The sequence below is a fragment of the Triturus cristatus genome, chromosome 3_2, assembly GCF_964204655.1.
Source record: "Triturus cristatus chromosome 3_2, aTriCri1.1, whole genome shotgun sequence".
Classification (NCBI taxonomy): domain Eukaryota; kingdom Metazoa; phylum Chordata; class Amphibia; order Caudata; family Salamandridae; genus Triturus; species Triturus cristatus.
This window is the reverse complement of record NC_140584.1, coordinates 906,019,354-906,040,719: the sequence shown is the minus strand read 5'-3', so window position 1 is coordinate 906,040,719 and position 21,366 is coordinate 906,019,354. Positions and strand designations below refer to the sequence as shown.

At 41.1% G+C, this 21,366-nt stretch overlaps 1 protein-coding gene across 2 annotated transcripts in view; it reads left to right on the top strand.

Moving 5' to 3' along the window:
• LOC146858427 (multidrug and toxin extrusion protein 1-like) overlaps positions 1 to 21,366 on the top strand; it is a 742,800-nt gene that overhangs the window by 401,263 nt on the left and 320,171 nt on the right. For both annotated transcript variants that reach the window (XM_085649349.1, XM_085649350.1), the window contains 2 exons: positions 1,730 to 1,798; positions 11,524 to 11,672. In XM_085649349.1, the coding sequence (XP_085505475.1) occupies positions 1,730 to 1,798; positions 11,524 to 11,672 (218 nt within the window). The remainder of the gene's footprint in view (positions 1 to 1,729; positions 1,799 to 11,523; positions 11,673 to 21,366) is intronic.

Sequence of the window (21,366 nt, the reverse complement as noted above, 5' to 3'; positions counted from 1 at the left end):
ATGACACTTAAGGGCATGCCACTCAACTTCTCTCTACAATACCCCACTCCACTATATGCACAACCCTCTCCTCCACTGTACTCCATTACACTCCACTTGATGATACTCCACTCTATCAATCAATCAGGGGTTTATATAGCGTGGCTACTCACGCGTCAAGGCACTGAGGGGTGAAGGAAGACTGCTGATCTGTTTGGGCGCAGGGGTTTAGTCAAAGAGCCAGGTCTTGAGATCCTTCCTGAATTGGGTTAGCGACGGTGATTGCCAGAGGTGGAGAGGCAGGGTGTTTCAGGTCTTGGCGAAAAGGTAGGAGAAAGATCCTCCTCCGGCTCGGGATTGTGGATCTGTGGGACGGTGGCCAGGGCCAGTTGGGCGGAGCAAAGGTGTCTGGTGGGTAAGTGGTTACGATGTGCTGGTCCTGTGTCGTGGAGGGCTTTGTATGCATGTGTGAGGAGCTTGAAGGTGATTTTTTTGTTGGCTGGCAGCCAGTGTAGTTCTCGAAGGTGTTCGTGATGTGGCTGCGGTGGGGGATGTTTAAGACCAGTCTGGCTGCGGCGTTTTGAATGTTCTGTAGTTTCCTGAGGAGTTTCTGTGTGACGCCGGCATAGAGTGACACTTTACTTCACCCTACTTCACTCTAAAACTCTACTCCACTCTGCGTAAGTCTAGATCACCCTACTTTACTGTTTGACATGCCTTTCCACTGTACAACTCGCTGCTTCAGTCTATGATACTTGACTCCACTATATGAGACACAATGCCACTACACTATTCAACACTTTACTGCACTGTACGATGTGCTTTTACACTCTACTCAATTCCAATCTACAATACTTCAATCTATGACAACAGACTTTACAACACGTTCCTCTACTGTACTGTACAGCACTCCACATAACAACTCTCCACTTGCGACACTGGACTTTTTATTAAAAAAAAATAAAAAAACATTGAAATTCAATGAAAAAAAAAAGGTTAAAGCTTAGTGATAGTTAGGAAAACGTATTTTTCGATAGGATAGGATAGTATTTGTAAAGCGCACTATACACGAAGGTGTCAAGGCCCTGGGCATTTTACCTATACAAACCAAGTTTAAACTACATTAACTTTAAAAATGTGAAACTTATAGTTCTAACTTTCATTTACAATTCATCCACCATGTTCAAATTATAATATATAGCGTCCTTGTTACACACTCTTTTCAGCTCGCTAACCACAAACACTAACTATAACTCGCCACTTAACCATGCTCTGTCTTGTGACAAATAAATTATAAATTGAAGATAGAACTACAATTTTTAATGTATGTGTATTTTAAGTTGGGTTTGTATAGAAAGAATTCATATAGTTAGAAAAACCCTTTTTCTCTATACAAACCAAGTTTAAACTGCACAAACTTTAAAAATTCGAAAGTTATTATTATAACTTTCATTTACAATTTATCCACCTCTTACAAATTATTATAAGTAGCCATATACCAGTTGGTATTTAAAACTATAAATTATCCTTAAGCTTTGTTTTTTCCATTGTATGTTAATGGTGTTTATTTTACATTCCTTGTGCCTGTGTTCAGCCTTTTCCTCTGTCAATACACTGTAAAATCAATAAAGACCCACTTAAAAAAAAATGTTTCTCTCACTGTTCACATTCTTGATGCACTTATAAATAGGAGACATGGTGTGATGTTTTGCTCTTACTTTTTTGTTAATGTGTGGATTTTTTTTTATAGGTTATAAACATCACAGGCATTTCTGTGGGAACAGGCCTTGCATCAGCATGTGATACTCTTATATCGCAGGTAAATGTCATTCTGTGATCACGCACTGACCTTTTTTTCCTACAATTGTAGTCCTGGGGACAAAAACTCAGCACAACTTATCAAATCAGTGCATTTAGAGAAAATTGTCTGTTTCCAGTCAGATTGCAGTTTATTATTGCATGTGGGAACTCTTTAGGACCGTGTTTTAGGTTCAGAGTGTTCTGGCTCTCACTGCATGGGCAATGGTTAACTATCTAACAGTTTACGACCAACTATTAAGTGATTTTAGGCAAAGCACAAATGTCACTGCGAGGGTGAGGTGTACACAATTGTCATTATTTTATTCTTTGTCATTGGCTACTATTTTAAGTGCAATACCAGTTCTACAGCTATCAACATTATTTAACATCCTCTGTATTCTTTGTTGCTGATTTTCTTTGATGATCAATAGTTGCCTGTCGCAAACTTTACGACTCATAAATTTACATCATTATCATTCTCATAATACTAGAGTGGTTGTATGTCAAGGTATGCAGAGTATGTTAAGTACATAAAGGGAAGTGTAGATTTACTCTTCTTACTCCATGTCACCTTGCATTCGTAATATCTATTGTCAAGATAAGTGGATGTTGAGTCAAGAACAGTATATCGATTTAGGTATATTTTGTAAAGATAAATAGATGTGGAGTTAAGAATAATAAATCTAGCTCCGCTACAGCCACTTACCATGAAGATATAGTGGTAAGTAATATTCTGGAGATATTACAGGATGGTAAAAAAAATTGATATAGTGATAGAAAACTATTACAGTACTTCACCCAATGCTATAAGAGTGTGTCCATATGCTGCCACATCCACCAACGCTACTTTATGAAGTGCACATAGAACAAATTAGATTTCAGAACTAGCATTAGTGCTAAAGGTAGAAAACTCAAGAACCAAGGGGCATTCTCTGAATCTTGTTGAGATGTTTTCTGCACAGTATATCATAACATAATGTGGATGGTGGTAGATAGAGCAGTTGCCCTCCGAATAGATCAATCTTCCCTCAAGCACTGAGACATAAGAAGTAATGGGTCTATGTAGATGCCCAGTAGAATGCAAGGTCACATTGACCTGAGATAGACTGACCACCAATTGATTCACATTGAAACCTGTAGCTAACAAGTGCACAAACTAAGGGGTCCCTTATGATGTCGGGCGGATCGCCACCGCCCGACCGGCAGTGGCGATCCGCCCGACATCTTTCCCTGCCCGCCCTCCATTTACCCCCACCATATTACCATGGGGGTGACAGCGGCGGACGAAAAGACCGTCCGCCGCATTTCCGCTGGCAGGCAATCATTCCGATTGCCTGCCGGGCGGAACTCAGGCCTTATATTGTGGCGTTGTCTGGAAGACACCGCCATCCATATCAGTATGCCTGGCGGAATGCTTGTCCATGGCGGAGATGCCATTTGGGGGATACCATTGTTATGCACAAGGTGGCCAATGCACATTCAACATTGTGGTGGGTGCTGCTTACAGCACCGCCCGCCACAATGTTAAATGTGCGGGATGCGACCGCCAGGGTGGCGGCCGCATCCTAATGGGCACAGTGGGACCGCCACACCTCTGGGGGTTAGTCCCGTTCACCATTATGGTGGTGGGCGGACTTTGTCCGTCCGCCATCGTAATGGGCCCCTAAGTATAATATGTATAGTTGGGTGCACCAGTTTGGCTGTTGTTCCATTCCTAGTATGGAATAGACTTGATTTTACCCTACTTTATTCATTACAAAAGGAAAACTTTCTAGAACTCCTACTGTATGTAGCACATTTACTTCAGAGCTTGCTGTCTCCTTGCATCTGACACAATCCATTTCAATGTTAGACAGTGACTCTGCGCACATTATTTTGTTGAGCCTAACATCTCTTAAAAATATCTTTGACATAACAGTACATTGCAAAAGTACTGAAATTCTTACATGAAGCCTCAGTTCCGTTAATTGCTACTAGGTGTTCCTTACAAGTCAGCTGCAAAACCATTGACATTGTTTCATAAAGCTGCAGTTCCACAAGTCGGAAAGAGAAGGGGTTGGAAAGCTTTTCAATTATTTTAGAAATCAGATAGTCATAGATTTGTACTTCCCTTTTTAAAAATTATTTCTTGGCACCTTCGCTTGCCTTTATTGGGGCTCCTCCAATGCCATCCTTATTTGTAAATTCTAAGAAAAAATCAACCCCATTCTCTTTTTTAGGGCAGGCCTAGAGCCAGCTTCAGTCATTTCAAACTTGAACATTCATATATAATACTTGCATAGAGTGATTTTGGATCTGTACTCTTCATAAAGTGGTCAGTTCAGCAATCATTCACAATTTGCTAACGCCAGTTGTAGTGTTCTGCCAGCCCAGGTACTCGTTAATAACTGCACCACACGGTAGAGTAGTTTTTACATGTCTTTTTTCTGCTGTGTGTAAGTCAACATTCTAAGCCCACCTTCAACTCATCTTTCCAACGCTTACTTCACAGGCCTACGGTGTGCAGTGGGAATGAAATGAGTTCCAGCGTTCTTTTATTTACAAGACACCACAACTCCCGCTTTGTTAAATTAAAAGTTATAACTTTTAAAAATAGTTACATAAGTAAATAAATAAATATACAAAATAAATACAAGAATAACTACATAGATACTCATAGAAATACAGGCAATTACAGTTCGGCAATTAAGCATTTTGGCACCTGAATCACACTCATGATCGGATCACTGGAAACCTGGATCTGGCAGTCAAAGTGTCAGTGATCTGCATAGGTGAGGTGTAATTATCAGCAGACACAGTCATCAACCATCTGTTGGGACCCAATCTCTACACTGACATTGATGTTTGGTGAGTGATGGACTACATGTCGAAAGTGAGAGGAACCTCTTGTAAGGGACTTCCCAGGGCTCTGTGCCATAACCATGTGTCCTTTGATGTTAGTGATGGTAAAGGGTTAGTCTCAAAAGGAGTATCAGACTGTCTTTCTTCCGTGTTGTATGAGAAACACTCGATCTCCTCTTGTAAAGGTGACATCTTTTACATGACGTCATCTGTCTGCATATATTTTCATATTCTGTTTGCGACCAAAGTCCATAGCATGGATATCTTACTCATTCTTGGATCTGAGGATGGTCCATTGGGGCAGTGTGGTCATCCAAACATAAGAGTTGCAGGGCTTTCCCCTGTTGTTGAGTGAGGGGTGACTAGAAGAGTAGTGTAAAAAACAACTTTGAGGTCGAGCTTCTCCAGTGCAGCACGCTGACCAGCTTTCTTCAGAGTACTCATGAACCGTTCTACCAGACCATTGACCTGTGGCCTAAGAGAAGTGCTTTTTTGATTATTTATATTGCGGTGAATTAGAAAGTCTTTGAATTCTCGACTATTAAAAGGTGGGCCGTTGTAAGATTTTAATATTGTAGGCACACCCCATGTCACAAAGATGCCATCTAACTTTTCAATAACGTTTTCATGTGTAGTGGATGAAAGGTCTTCTACCAATGGAAAACTGGAGTATTCGTCAACAATAACTAGAAGATGGTGTCCATTCTCAAGAGGACCAGAGAAATAAATCAATAACAATTTTCTCCCAAGCATGATGTGGCAATTCTGACATGTTCAAAGGTTACTGAATAACTTGAGATGAAAGACAGTTGCATATGTGGCAAGTCTTCAACTCTTTTTTCACCCTTTCATCGAGACACAGAAACCAGACTCGATCACGGAGAGCTCTCTTAGTGGCAACTATTCCTCGAGGTCCAACATGCGTAACGTCAATTACTTGTTGTTGGAGACTCCCTGGAATCACATTTTGTGTACCTTGCAGTGTGAGGCATTGAGTCTCTGAAAGTTCATCTCTTGCATTTTTTAATTTCGCATACTATCAGGCATTATTGAGAGGTTTAGAGGGCTGGTTCCACGATTGATGAGCAATAATGTCTTTCAGCTTCAACATCTCCCTATCTTGGCCCATGGCAGTGACAATTTGTTCTAAAGACATGGCAGCTGGTGTTCTCGATTTCACAATAAAAGTGATGCAAGTCTCCGCTGTTTTAGGTGAGGTACAAGGGCATTGTAATAGCACTCTTGAAAAATAACCAGCAGGATTATGATCTTCCCCTGGACGATGAAGAATCGTATAGTTGTATTTTTGTAACCTTAAACCCCAACGTTCAATTCTAGGAGAAATGTTGGCTTTGGGATTGCTGAATATCGTCAACAGTGCTTGATGATCAGTCACTACTTTGAAGTACTTTCTGTACAAAAACACATGGAAATATTCGCAAGCCCATACCACTGACAAACTTTCTTTTCAGGCTGCAAGTAAGCATGTTCCATTAGTGATAGGCTTTTTTGGCTTATGCCACAATATGTCTACGGGCATTAGGCTGTCCGTTGTGCTGCGCAAGGATTGCACCTAACACTACAGGGCTAGCGTCAAGTACAACTTCTGTGTGAAATTTGGGATCAAAGTAGGCCTTTTCAGTGGCACTCCCAATAGCTTGCTTGATCCTTTGAAAGTTCTTCTCACATTCTCGTGACCAATAAAAAGACACATTCTTTTTCATTGGTTCTCTTAACAGTGCACTGACCGTAGCAAAGCTTCATATGTATCTAGAACAGTAACTGGCCATTCCAAGAAATGATCATAACATAGAAACGTCTTGTAGGGAATTTGCAGTAGACTGCACTTGTACTTTAGCTGGATCAGGTTTCATACACCCATCAGAAAAGACATATCCAAGAATTTCAAGCTTTTCTTGTGGAATTTACATTTGTCAACATTTAGAGTTATACCTGCATCATTCAGCAAACGACATGCTTGCATGAGAGCTTTCTCATGCTTTTTCTATGTAACTCTGAAAATCAATATGTCATCACTGTAGTTGAATGCGTTTACTACAGGCTGTATAATACATCGAGTGACGTCTTGTAAATGTTCGGCAACAGAGGATATACCAAAACTCAGTCGCTTATAGCAAAACAAACCAATATGCGTAGAAAAGGTTGTAATGTACCTAGATTTGTCTTCACTCAATTGGTGATATCCTTTATTCACGTCGAGCGAGAGAAGAAATTTGCTCCATTCAATTGAGTTATCATATCAGCAGTGTGCGGACCAGGATGTCTCTCTTGCTTAATTGCCTCGGTTGCCTGACACATATCAACGCATATGCTAACAGCTCCTTCACTGTCTCTTTTAAGCAGTTTTACAATGGGGGAAACCAATGGTGTGGGACCAGAGAAGCCTTCAATTATGTCATTTTTAAGCAACAAATTAAATTCCTTTTCGACAGCTTCTTGCAAGAGAAACGCAACTCGCCTGTGTCTTTGAGCAAACAGGACAAACATCGTCATTTATGTGTCACTTTTCTTTCATTGTTTTGAGTTTTCCTAACCCAGGAAATAATGAGGGGAATTGATTTACAATTTCATGTTGAGCATTCATATTGTAGTTCACTGATATCAGTCCCATCTCAGCAGCATTGTTGAAACTCAGCAAACAGGTACTTGAAGCTGTTCCTTGAAGTACATGAGTATGCACTTGTACCACAGTTCTCTTATGTTTCATTGTGGCTACAAATGAACCTTGACTCTTTAAGGGTGTTGAGGTAACCCGTGTGTATATTTTAGTCTTTGACTTCGTAAGTTGTGGTAATGGAGATAATTCTTGATACATCTCTTCAGGCATGATATTTATCGACACACCGCTATCAATCATGAACATGAATGGTATCAAACACCTGTTTATCTTTAGAATGATCTTCGGACAATGTTTGAATGTTTGTGGTGCTTTTCCATTTTGATTTTTCTTCACTTTGGATTTTTTTCCACATTCAACTAGTCCCAAATGTGCATGCCTTTTTAAAGTAAACATCGACGTTGCACAATTGTCAATGACACCTTCACTGGAAACTGATACTCAGGAACTCATTGTCGATGATTTAGACAGTGATCAACTTCATTTGATGTCTATTTGCCTCAACTGGTGTGACCGCTTGGCCTTGTGAGAGCGCTGAGGTAGCGTTCGGTGTGCCATTTTGTCTTCATGCTTTGATGCACTTACTTTTCTCTTTGCCTTGCAAGTCATCACAAAATGGTTTGGTTTACCACAGCCAATAGATATCTGTCCAACGGCGGGACATTTACTTTTGTGTGGAAACAACAGTCCCCATCTGTAAGACATTTTTTTTCTGTGGAGATATTGCCTTGTGTTCCTTGGACCTGTACTATGGCTTACTTTTGGTGCTCAGCCATGCTTGCTTTTCATGCTCACTTTGGGCGCCTCAGGCCTTTATGTCAATCGCTTGACGATCAGCACACACATCAGCGAGGGCAGCCTTGAGGACTTGTTCTACACTCAGAATTTCTTACCGAAAATGAGTTCAATTCATTAGAATAGCTAGAGCATACCTGGAGATTTATAAGTTTAAGCCACACCCCCCGCAGGGTTATGATTGACATTTAAACCACTTGCATCTGACTTGAGGGAGACCTATAGTAAATGATGGGTTGAATTCCCACAGTGTAGAGTGGATGGAATACAAATATATACATAGAATCCCAACACCATTCAACTGGGAAAGCACTTCTCATATGCTTAAATTCATCTAAAAATTGCAAAAATTGTCTAAACATGCTTGTTCGTACCAGTGTATAAATGTTTTCCAGTTTTGACAAATAATTACACCTATGAAAATAAGCACAAATGATTAAAATAGCAAAAGTGTGTCAGCAAATTTACATATTAAAGTCATACTCCCTCAGCTTGGTGCAGGTCATTTCAAGCACCAGCATGTGAATCGCGAAGGACCTCTAGTAATGACTACGTATACTGCAGCTTCACGAAAAAATTTCAATGCTTTTGCATTTGATTTGAGAGGTACACCTGCGGAACAGCAGCTTCATAAAAGAATATCAATGAGTTTGTATTTTACTTGGGAGAGACACTTAGTAACAACTAGTGGAATTGCAGCTTCATGTAAGAATTTCAGTGCCTTTGCATCTGACTCGAGAGGGACCTCTATCAATGACTTGCAGGACTGCACCTTCCTGAAACAATATCAATGCTTTTGCATTTGACTTGAAAGCGGCACCTAGTAACGACAAGTGGAACTGCAGTTTCATTTAATAATTTCAATGTTTTTTCATGTGACTTCGGAGAGACCTCTAGTAACGAATTGTAGAACTGCACCTTCATTAAAAAATATCAATTCTTTTGCATTTGACTTGAGAAGGACAACTAATAATGACTAGGGGCACTGCAGCTTAATTTAAGAACTTCAATACTTTTGCTTGTGACTTAAGAGGAACCTCTAGTAACGACTTGTAGACCTGCACCCTCATTAAAGAATATTAATGCTTTTGAATTTGACTTGAGGGGGACACCTATTAATACTACTTCCACTGCAGCTTCATTAAAGATTTTTAATGTATTTGTATCTAACACAAGAGTGAGCCCTGGTAATGCCTTAAGGAATTGCAGCTCTTGTTTCTGTACCCAAAGACTTCCTATGAAAAACGCTATCCAAGATGGATGAGCAGTTAAATTATGTGTTGCTGATTTTTACCACCTGCTTTTAGTGTGCTGAGGACCACAAAGGCTATTGAAGTTCTTTGTCTCGTATCTCCAGTTTTCCTATCCTGCTTTCTCTAGTTTTTAAGCTCTATATCAGAAAACATAAGTACAGTTGAGGTGAATTGTCAAGGGAATTCCAAACAGCCACTATAAGTGTAATTAAAGTTGCTGGAGCACTAATATAATTGTATAGCAACTGTTACTTCAAAAACCTGAAGGAAATTCTTTGGCAGTTTATTACTAGGCGCTTTTATGGTTTAAGTAAGATCTGAAAAGCTTTAATTTTTGGATGACTGTTGCATGTTCTGACATGATGTACAGTGCTCAGTACACACACCGTGTTGTGCTGTATAACACAGTGTGGAGTGCACAAACTGTGCGCTATAATTCAGTGTACAGCACTGGATATATGTGCTTCACTACTGTAAATCACTTTCCATGACCTCTATTCTAATTTCTGGGCATTAGTAGAAATACTTAGCTTAATGTTATACTGTACAGCACAGCTGCAGTCTGTGATCTAAATTGTGCTTACTGCTACCGCTTAATATTATCTCAACAAGGGAGACCCAAGGATCACTGGGGACCTGAGGTAATAACTATAACAAAAAACACACTGGTCCCTAGTAACAATACTTTAGATGCAAAGAACCAAATGGCAAATAAAATGTATTCAAAGAAGTTTAGGAAAAACTAAGACACATAGTAGTGCAGTGAATATTGCTGCAAAATAAGCATACTTGGTGCTCTCTTTAGAGGTGATACACTCAAGGGATGAATCGTGATCAACAAGTGTATCAACCCGCACATGAACAGCACGGCCCGTTACACCCTCCCTCCTTGGAGGTCCCACCCTCCACCTTGGAGAATTCATTGTCCCGAAAGGACTCCATGCTGCCAGTCAGCGTTGACAGCCTATATTTATTTTTGTGCTGATTCAAGGCCAGTGAAGGAATCTGGCAATCCACCTTGAGACCCAGACCAAACACGTGCCTCAATATGCAGGCTGATTGGAGCTCCCTTTGGGCATCCAGCATAATTGCAGCTCAGACCATTCCTACCCACCCTGTTTCGAAAGGCTTGTCAACAGGCAACCCCTCCTTTAGCAACCAAATTCCTTTTCATAATCTCTCTCTCTGACTCGTTGTATCCCCCTGAGTCCTGATGATGATCCTGTCATTTTTATTTGGATCCCCCTGAATACTGATGATGATCCTGTTATTTTTATTGGGACCGAAACGCCATTGACTTTAAAAACACGGACCCTATATGATTGCTGAGAACTTGCTGTAACAGGCCGTTCTGTTCATGTGTTTGTTGATAAACTTGTTGGTCACAATTTTTCACTTGTGTATCACCTCTAAAGAAAGCACAGAGCATGTTTATTTTGCACCAATATTTACTGCACCACTATGTGTTTTGAAATTGTTTTTTATAAACTACTTTGAATAAACACTGATATGGAATACAATGACAAAGGGGTCTGGGCCGTAGGCAGCCATGTATAGTGGAAGGAACGGAGAAAGAGAATTAATGAATATGGGGAAAAACACAGAGAAAAGTACAAATAAAACAGTGAGCATGAGAAGGAATGGTAAGAAAGAAAGAATAAGGATGAGAGACAAATTTAGGGGCGATGGAAAGGGGACAAAAGAACGGGATTAGGAAGGAAGGTTGACAGGAAGGAAGGGTTGAAAGATGGAGAAGTATGAAAGGGTGAATGAATAGATGAATAAATATTAATAGATACGTGAGTGAAAGGATGATCTATATATGAGAGGTAAAAGGATACATTGATAAAACTATGTATGGGTGAGTGGATGGATGTATGAGTAGATGGAAGGGCAAAAGTTTGGCTGGATAGATGGAGGAACAAGGGTTAAAGAAACTCTTCTAATGAGGGTCTAGTGTGCTCGCTTTATGTGCTCAAAATGATTACCGTATGTGTCGAGTGGGTGACTATTTTGTTGGTGTAAAGCGTTCATTTTGCAGAGGCCAGGATCTCAAGTAGCCCTTTCTTTCTTAAAGTGCAGCAGAACAGGGCCATTTGAGGCTTTGAGTTTGGCAGCAGGATAGCCTGTGAAGTGCTATATTGCAGCAACAAGCTGAGATGGGGAAGCCAGGAAGTCTGGTTTCTTTGTTCTAATGTATGATGTTCTCGCTTTCAGACCTTTGGAGGGAAGAATCTCAAACAGGTCGGCATTATTCTCCAACGAGGGATCATCATTCTTCTGCTGTTTTGCTTCCCGTGTTGGGCTCTCCTGATCAACACAGAACAGATCCTGCTGCTCTTCAGACAGGACCCAGAGGTGTCCAGGTGAGGGCCTGTCTCCAGTCTGTGCAACTCTGCATTGTAATAAGATATATAAAAGGAAAGCTTACTCCTAGCATTCCAGCTTTATCGTATCTTTGGATAGAGTTGCTTTGGTTGCGGGAAAGAAATACTTTGTTGTAAATGCTTTTTGATTGGAGGCTGTCACCATAATGTTTTCAAAGGGTGCAGCTTTATCAGCGAATGAGGCGTGCAGAAACTGTGGAAAAAAAGACCAAACCATTCAAGCATAAGCTGGCTGAATTTTTAATTTAATGTGTGTCTAGGGGGTGCTGAGCCTTTAGAGTGCACTGCATATGTGTTGGTACTAATTCATCAGGTTCCCTAGTTAACTATGTATGCAGGAGAAGGTTTCTCTAATCTGCCTAAAAAGACCATAATTACAAGTGAAGTACCCCGGGGTGTGTTTAGAGGCCGGTGAGAGTAATAAAATACAAACATGTCAGGTCTTTGCGGTTTGTCTGGAAGATTGCTCTATACTGCAGGATGGAAAGCTAATGCATGCGCCCTTCTTGCATTCCAGTGTTTTTTTAAAGTGCTGTATAATGCGAATCACCAAACATTCTCTCCTGTAGTAAACAACATTCCTTGCACATTGGCATAGTAGGTCGACTGGCTAGCTACATATTCCCTCTGTAGTAAACTCATGTGGAAAAGGCAGGTGTGGGCTGGATGAGCATAAGAACACAGCTTACTCACACACTGAAGTAGCTGTTTCTGTACTTGCCCTGTCCCCTCTGTGTGAGTCATCCATGCAGGGTAATTATGACTTCTAACTTTAGTGGCACCTGCCTCTTAGTGACAAATGCCGTGGATGCACTTGCTTTTGGTTCCCTTTTTAGGTTGAGCATTCAAGACCTGTTGTAATTGCTCTTGTGGGCTTAAAGCCACTCCCCTGCGTTTGATTTGTTTGTTTCATTCCCCTTTAAAAATCTTTGCTTGCTAGTGGTCAGCCCGACCTCTTTGTACCTTCTTTTTCCCTTCTGTCCATCCCATGCAGCAGGGACTAAGTACTGTCTCATTCCACTATGGTTCTTTATGTGTTATTTGGGGGGACTATTATTTTCTTGGTTTCCTGGTCTGTTAGTTTGCCTGTGTTCAGCTTCAGCACCATAGCTGCGTACAGGTAAATATAGCATTCCTCCTTCCCATCATCTCTTAATGCCACAAGGTGTGTTAGTGCTGCCTCCTTCGCCTTGCCTCCCGCTCTGTTGATTGTATTTATTTTGCCTTTTTTGCACTTTTCACTGTCAGTTGGGCATCTTTTTGGTAGGATATTTGTTTTGCTTTTGAATTAATTTAAAAAATATATTTTTATTGAACTTAATTTCACACAGATTTGTCATATTGTTGAATAACATTGGTCAAGTTTGTTTCCCTCCGTGCATCACATTTATACACATATACGTTACATAATACCATCAAACGAAGAACTATATGGTAACAGTCCCCCCACCCAGACTTAAGTTCATCGTCCCCTAAAGTACAGTGCGGTCTACCCCCTCCCACTGGCTTTCTTCCGATGTCCTCTGGAGCAACACATTCTTTGGACAGAACCCCACATCCGGCTCATTCCCTGTACTTCCCACCCTCCTATGATCCTGCGTCTGATGCATGAGAATTGCCTCTGCTATACCTTACCCATGCTAGCCCTGACTTGGCTGTGTCTCCTGGATATCTCCATGTCGTGTACCCTCCTCCCCCTCCGTTTCTGCATCACTCTCTCCCCTGTCCCTAGACATGCTGCCCATAAATGCTGCCCACTCAATTATATCCTCCTCCAGTTTATCATCCCTACGGGTCTTTTTCATATACATTTCCGCCGCTTCTGCCCATTCTAACGCATCCTCGTGCCATAGGTCTATAGAGGGCATCCTTGAACTCATCCATCCTATAGCCACCCTCCTTTTTTCCAACACCAACACCAACTGCAACTGCAGGAATTTGCACCATATCTTGCCCTCTCTGGGTTTCCTAACTATGCCCAACAGGCAGAGCCTTGGGACTGCCTCCCGAATTAGCCCAGTCATCCCCCTCATTCGCTCCTCCACTTACTGCCAGTACTGTAGGATTGCCTGGCACTCCCATGCCTTGTGAAAAAACGAGGCGCCATCCACGCCAAATCTGGGACAAACTGCCCTGCTTCCCACATATATTCTGCTGAGCTTGATCAGTGTCATGTACATTCGATGCAAATACTTAAAGTGCGTTAGCCTGAAGCGTGCATTACATGACACCATCTGGACTAATTCACATGTTAATCTCCATTCAGTGTCTTTAAAGGGCCTCCTAAATCTTCCTTCCATGCCTTTCTGGCAGGTATTTCCCTCACTCCTCTGTCCTCTCTCAGCATTCTGTATAGGAAGGTCTCCATGTCTCGTATTCCCCACGGTCAGCAGAAGCTGTAAGGTGACATTCTCTCTCGGGGCATTCGGGAATTCCGTCCATATTTCCCTCACCATGGGCCATATGTAGGTAGCCCAATACCGGTCGGTAACGGCCGATTTTCGGTAAATATACCGTTACCGACCGGTATTTAGGCTTTTGCTATGTAGGGGGATCATTTCTGTATTCGGTAATTTACTGAATACAGAAATGAGATGTAGGGGGAGTGTGTCGTGGGAGTGGGGATTCGTTATTTACCACCAACTAAAAGTTGGTGGTAAATGACGAATAGGTGTAAAAATGCATTTTTGTGCACTGTGAAGTGTGCAATGTGGCAGACATACATGCCCCTAGGGCATGTATGTGCGCCACATGTGCACACATGGACGAATCAGGGGTGCAACAGGGTGTCAATGTGACACCCTGCCACCCATGATGATGCCTCCCCCCATTACCGAATCGGTATTTACCGATTCGGTAATGGTAACTGGCTTCCCATTGATTCCTATGGGCCTCCTGGCCCATAGGAATCAATGGGAAACAAGTTACCATTACCGAATCGGTAAATACCGATTCTAAAATACCGACACTTACCGAATCGGTATTTTTTTACCTACATTACATTTACCGATTCATAAATACCGAATCGGTAAAATTCGGTATTTAAGAATCGGTAAATGTAATTTACCTACATATGGCCCCATATGCGTTATTTTAGCATATTGAAGGAACTGGCGCCTTGTTACCCTGAATGTCTCATGTGCCTCTTCAAATGTCAGACATGGAAACGATGATAGACATTAAATGCATCAAGTAAAATGTGAAAATCAATCTGAAGAAACATTGGGTAAGTTATCCACAAAGTGTTCTGAAATCTCAGCATGAGCCAGATAAAAGAATTTAAACTGTGAGGGTAATCACCTGTTTCTCCTATTACCAACTCCGTATTTAAACAAGTGTGTTATCTGGATATGCTGGCAGTAGAGTGCATCAGGTTACTTAAAGATTTGGTTTTGGCAGGTCATGTGTTTCTTTTCCTGCATGCACCTGGCCCGCCAGACTTTAAGCTGCCGTCCTGGCCCCTTCAAGTGGTTCTGGTACTTGCCATGTTCGGGCTAATAGTGTTTCTCATTTCTCTCCAGATATTATGTGTTCAATTGGCACATGCTTAGTATTTGATTTTTTAGGCCCTAGCTGTTTTCCATTATTGATGGACTGGTTATAGATAACTCAGCTTCATTACTGGTTATGGCAAAGAGCTTGGTGTGAGAATATGCCGTATGTCACAAAGCAGTGGCTCATGTTGGATATCTTGCATATGATTCTGTAATATGTCATATCTAGGCTGCCCTGTTTTCGGTTTAAACCTATAATAATTCCTATAATCGCACCAAAGAGGAAACAGCCCTCATCAGTCTAAACATATAAATACTGATAAACATCTGCGCAATAACAGAGTAAAATACCATACAAAGAAAGGAAAGTGGGAAAGAGTCTGTTATTTTGTATTTCTTCCTAAAGGGTCAACACAACGTAGCTTATCAGCATGAAAGACTCTAAGAATTTTGTTGTTCAGAAATGTCACAAAAGTACTGTTTATTCTTCCTTTTTTACTCCGGGTATGTGTGTGCTTTGATTAACGGTGAAGGGTTTGGAAGCATGTTTTATGCCTGATCTAATTATTTTACAGGTAACTGTGAAAAGGGGCTGTTGCAGATAGGATAGTGGTATAAACGTAACACAAGAGTTTCCACATATAACAAGTATTTTTAGCTGCATTTGTTGCGTCTGATACCTTCTGCTAATCCTGGCTTTTTACAAAACTGCTCTTTACTACTGGGGTTTTTGAGAACATAGTTTCAATGTTCATAGCAACATTTTAAGTCCCAGAATACAATGTGATGTCTGTTAACAGGTCAGGAGTGACATAAGTGAGACATTTGAGTTGGGGAAACTTGGCAGCTACGAATGCCCAAACAGCAGCAGCACTGCCTCAATCCTAGCAGCTAGGAATGCCACACAGCAGCAGCGCCGCCTTAATATAGTCAGTACAGAAAAGCAGTGGCAAGCATGCCTAATGCATCAAAGGTCAGGTGCCTTAGAATGCAGGGCCACAAATTAATCTGGTGTAATTCAAAACGTCAAAGGTTTCACAAGATACTAAGCTCTTGGCAGGGTTGACCACTCCTAGAATGGCATCATATTCAGTAAGGAGTATGTAAATGACCCCCAATTGTGTCCAGGAATTTTTTCATTAAACATTTTCAAATAGTACTCTTACTTTTTTAATCCATTAATAGCCCTATAAAATAGACAGAGACCCGACAGAGTGACTTTGAGAAGTAATAACGTGAGAGAAATTAATGGCATAGTATAAGAGAGAGTGCAATACACAGACTTTCTATGCTCAAAATAGTCTAACTTAAATACTGTGGACTCTCTGCCAATGGGAAGACACTATATACCCTGCATTACTTCTCCTTTAAATTAAATATGTGCTTTATAACAAGCACTGTAAAAAAACATGTTTTGTAAACACCGGTAAAACACTGGTTTTGACTAATTTAGAGGCAAGCAGCTGAATAAACACTGATAAGCACTGATTTAAACAATGTTTAGAAGACACTGAGAAAATACCTCTGAAATCCACATAAAATAAACACTGAAAACAGGACAGCCTCGTTATGTCTCTTTTTTCATATAAATGTTGAGGGTGTTAAGGATATGGTGACCTTGGATTGGGTATCCTCTATTCTGTCTCTATGCCTCCAGTGCAGTCTCAGAGCAACACAGCTTTCAAATGAACAGAAGCAATGGCCCAAAGCATGTTATTGTGGGAATAACCAGATTTCATATTGGTACCAAACTTAAATGGTCTTTACATATGTTGCTTAGAGAGCTCCTTAGTGTCTAACTAAACAGTTACAGATGAGTCTCCTAAGCTAACCCTATGGAGTCCTGCAGTGGCAGATATAAGAGCGCCTGACTGAATGTATAGCACATTTGTGTTCTTGTGGAAAGACGTGTCCACTACTGGAAAGTAGCAGACTGAAAGCCAACACATTATATAATGGTAGCCCACAGAGCAGTGCTAGGAGTAGATTATGGTGTGTGGTGGCCTCCACTTTTAGTAACAAGCAGGCAGCAAAACCATTCCAACACATGCTTGAGTGTAAATATATTCTATGTAATAGTCCAAAACGTGGTGTAACATGCACTAGCAAATCGAATAGGACTGGATTTTAAGTGATGTTGCGTGCAAATATAACTTTGATAAAGCTTTTTTTTTTTTGTCACATATAATACATTATTCCTTTATACAGTACCGTATTTCTGTTATAACAATTCGCTTATTTTCATACAAAGAGTTAGCATATAACATACTGTAAGTTAGCACATGCATCCTCTATTTCTTTGCTGTACATAAAGTCTCTACATTTTAACAGTGCTCCATCTCTTTGATAAAGCTTGTTGATGGCCATGTTCTCATCGCCACTTTGTAATTCTTCTTTATTTCAAAATCAATAAAAAGTGGTGAAACTACATATATTTATAATACAGCACTAAAGCATTGCGTGCATTAACATAACAATTGATATATTTGACAGTGCATGTTCAACTTATTCTAGAAACATCCTCCTTTCTAAGATGGCTGCTGGTATTTTCCACCACGCAGCGTTGGAGACGTGTTTACGTATTAACAAGCACATAATCAATCTGCCTTTCACAGCCCCCAAATATGTATCTGTAAGATTCTGTGCCTGGGGTGGAACAGCCAAAGCTCTGCAAGAAAATTAACATTAACGAACGAATTCCATTTTGGATACTGTTTGAAAAGAAGACAAGAACGTCTATGGATTGAAATACAAATCATCAACATCAGAGAGTTCAAAATTCTCCTATATCTTCAAAATATTTTGTTCATAATTGTGGACACAACATAAGTAATATGAGAGTTCATTGCAAAAGTCAATCACTGTACTTACATTAGAACCTTCCCATGGAAAGTAAACTGTTGTGTTATGACATTTTTAAAGTAGCATTTGCAAAGACAATAGGTCTGGCATTGGCCAGCAGCCTTTTGGCTATTTCAGTGCAAACTCTGTTTTGGAAGCAGCAAGGCTCTCGTAAATCAAAAATTAAAAAAATAAATGGCTAAAAGCAAAATAATTTTTTGGTCTCAAAAAAGCACACATGGACGTAGTAGTCATTGCACTCAAGGGAACTACTTTGTGTGTGGATGTGCTCCGTGTGAAAGCACAGAATACCATCACTCATAGTGATGTTAACCAGTGGCTGAAGGGGGCTGAACAACTACCCCATATTGTATGTTGAGTTGCCAGAAGAAAAATGTTAATGACACAATAGCAGACCAATGGATGCCTGCGTCGTGGGGAGATTGATTTTGAGCAGGAAGCAACACCTTCCTGCACAAAAACAATCACAAGAGGCTTTTTCCTCTTTCAATGCGTGCTGTAGAATGCAGCATGCATTGTAAGAAGAAAAAACGAGGAGAAATGAAAACATTTCTCCTCGTTGCGCCTCGCTACGCCACCTCTAGGGTGGCTTAGCATTCACACGCATCTCCAGATTTACAATTTCTCGTAAATCTGGAGATGTGTCTTGTTCCATGAGTGTTGCGTGGGAACACCCACAGCAACACCCATGGAACGCCCCTTCCACGCACAGTGCTGCGTGTGAAGGGGCCATATTTACGAGGAGAGGAAAAGTCACGCAGGGTGGCTTTTCCTCTCCTTGTAAATATGGAGAAGCCCGCTGCGCCACCAGTACGTCACGAAAAGTGATGTAGTGGTGGTGCAGGGGGCTTGTAAATCTGCCCCCCTGATCTTAAGTAGCGTGCAATTAATGGCTTACCTTGAACAAACTTCAAGTAGAAATTTTGGGTCAGATGTACTAAGCATTTTAACGCTTGCACATGCTCTAATTTAGCATTTGGGATAATTGAAAGTGCTTTTGATTAAGCAATAATCCCTTTCTTGAAGTCTGAATTTTTTTTTCCAACTCCTATAGAGGGATTGTGATTGGATACCAATTCGGTATCTGGAAGGGGCATGCTGTAGTTATCCCTTCCAAATACTGAATAGCTATCTAATGTATCAATGTTTTGTGATCACAAATATTGATATTTTACCTACATCTTAAAGAAGGTGCTACTGAATTCCCAAAAGGGAAGGGGTGAATGTAAAACATTTTTTGAAGAGTAGGCAGTGGGCCACAGGACCACTTTCAGCTCCTAAACAAACGAACAAGAAGTAAACTTATCTTTTTTAATTCAGTCTCATTTGTGTTAAGGAAAGAAAAGTTAACTATATTGGAAGGCAATCACAGACATGTTGGCCTGCTGGCCCCATCTAGCCGCTATCCATTTGATGGCCTCCTATCGCAGTGAGTCACAATTTGTGAGCTACTTCATTAAGATTCATGAGATAGATTGGATTGCAACCTACTATGATTCAGATTTTTAAAAACTGACCTATTTAGTCATAGTAAAAAGTTTACTTTATTGAAAGGCAGTCACAGGCATGGTGGTCTGCTGGCCCCAACGGGCCACCATCACTGTGATGGCCTCCAGTCACAATAATTCACAATTTGTGACCTACGTCATGACTATTAATGAGGTAGTTTGAATTGTGACCCACTATGATTCAGATTTTTAATAACTGACCTATTAGTACACAGATCACTTCTTAAAACTTTATACTGGTTGCAAAAATACTGGTCTCAATTTGCGTCAAGTGTTTACCAACCAGATTTTCATACATCTGGCCCTTTAACTCACATAATGTGTTGGTTTTGCTGGGGGGGTGGTCTTTCTTTTCCAGGAGACATCAGCGACCACCAAGTAGTTCCTGAAAACTGCTATTGGTTCTGAAATAATTTAATCTCATGCATTTCAATGGGAGTGAAAAATTCTCTGAAGAAGCGCCTTCAATTAATTTTTTTAGCATAGAGACAATAGTTCACCAGACAGCTAAGGCTACCTGTAGCCAGACCTAAAACAGATTGGACTTTGTTCATCTTATAGAGGGTTAAGATAGTATCATTTGTAACTTTTTAACATGCACTCTACAGTAGTCTTGAGTAAAACATGTACATATACCTATTCATTAAACAAAAGATGCATTTAGTGAATATCACAACTAAACTGCCCTCCAACACCTTGTGCATATGAGTGCATTTTGCTAGTATTTCTGCTCCCCTATCACTTCTGAAAAACACCATTTTACTCAAATGTCTGCTCTGGGTAGTAATATTACCTAAACCAAAATGCAGAAATTGTAGATCTCTTCGCCTACTGCAAACATGAGACATCCTTCATCACAGAGGGGACTTACCTCTTGGGGAGTGGCTCGGGGATGCTGTCCAGAACAGTGAGCGGCACACCGGCCCTGAGGCCTTGCCTGCCCCATAAGTGCAATAGCTGGTCCTGTTTGTCGGGAGCGGCTGTCAAGTGATGGAGCGGTAGAGCCTGACTCTGTAAACGTTGGCTGTGTGAACAAGGGAGACCGCGAGGCTCCAGTCCCGCCACAGGGGAAGGCTGCTACACGAGAGGCTTGACGTCATGTGAGGAGGCCCTTAACAGACATTTTGGAAGTAGAACCACCTCCCCAGAGTACAGTTCAGTGGGAGAGCAGGCCTGAAGCTCCCTCAATTGAAACTGAGGGGGAAGCTCCCAAGGAGTGATCCATAACCTGGAACCCATCACTATTCTACACAGAAACCCACAAAAAGAGGAAGAGAAAGGAAGAAGAAGAGAAGAAGAAGAGAAGAAGAAGAGAAGAAAAAAGAGATTGTTTTCTTTACAATACGTGGGACCCCGCAGATCCTTGATTATAGATACAAGATTTACAAACAGTTACTGAGGGGGCCTCTCACCTCAGTGACAGTTCATCAGAGTGAGGGAGGTTCCTGGCCCATAGCTGCTGGGGTGAAGAATTGCCAAAATGGGAAATAAGCCAGTGCGAGGGGCACAAGCAAACAAAATACTCCAATACACAAAACCCGGGGGAAGAGCCCAAGAGACGGGCCAAGACCCCCCCTCCAACACCAGGAGTGGGGTGACCACTCCCAAGGCACAGCTGACATTCTGCAAGCCATAAAAAGGAACAAGCATTAGTCTAGAGTCCAAAATTGACTCAATGGCATGGACATTAACCACCTACGACTAGATCTTAGGTAAGTGGCAGAAAGGGTCATGGACACAGAGTGGGAGGTGGCGACACTACGCACATCCGTGAAAAAATTACAAAAGACAGTGGCAGAATTAAAGAGG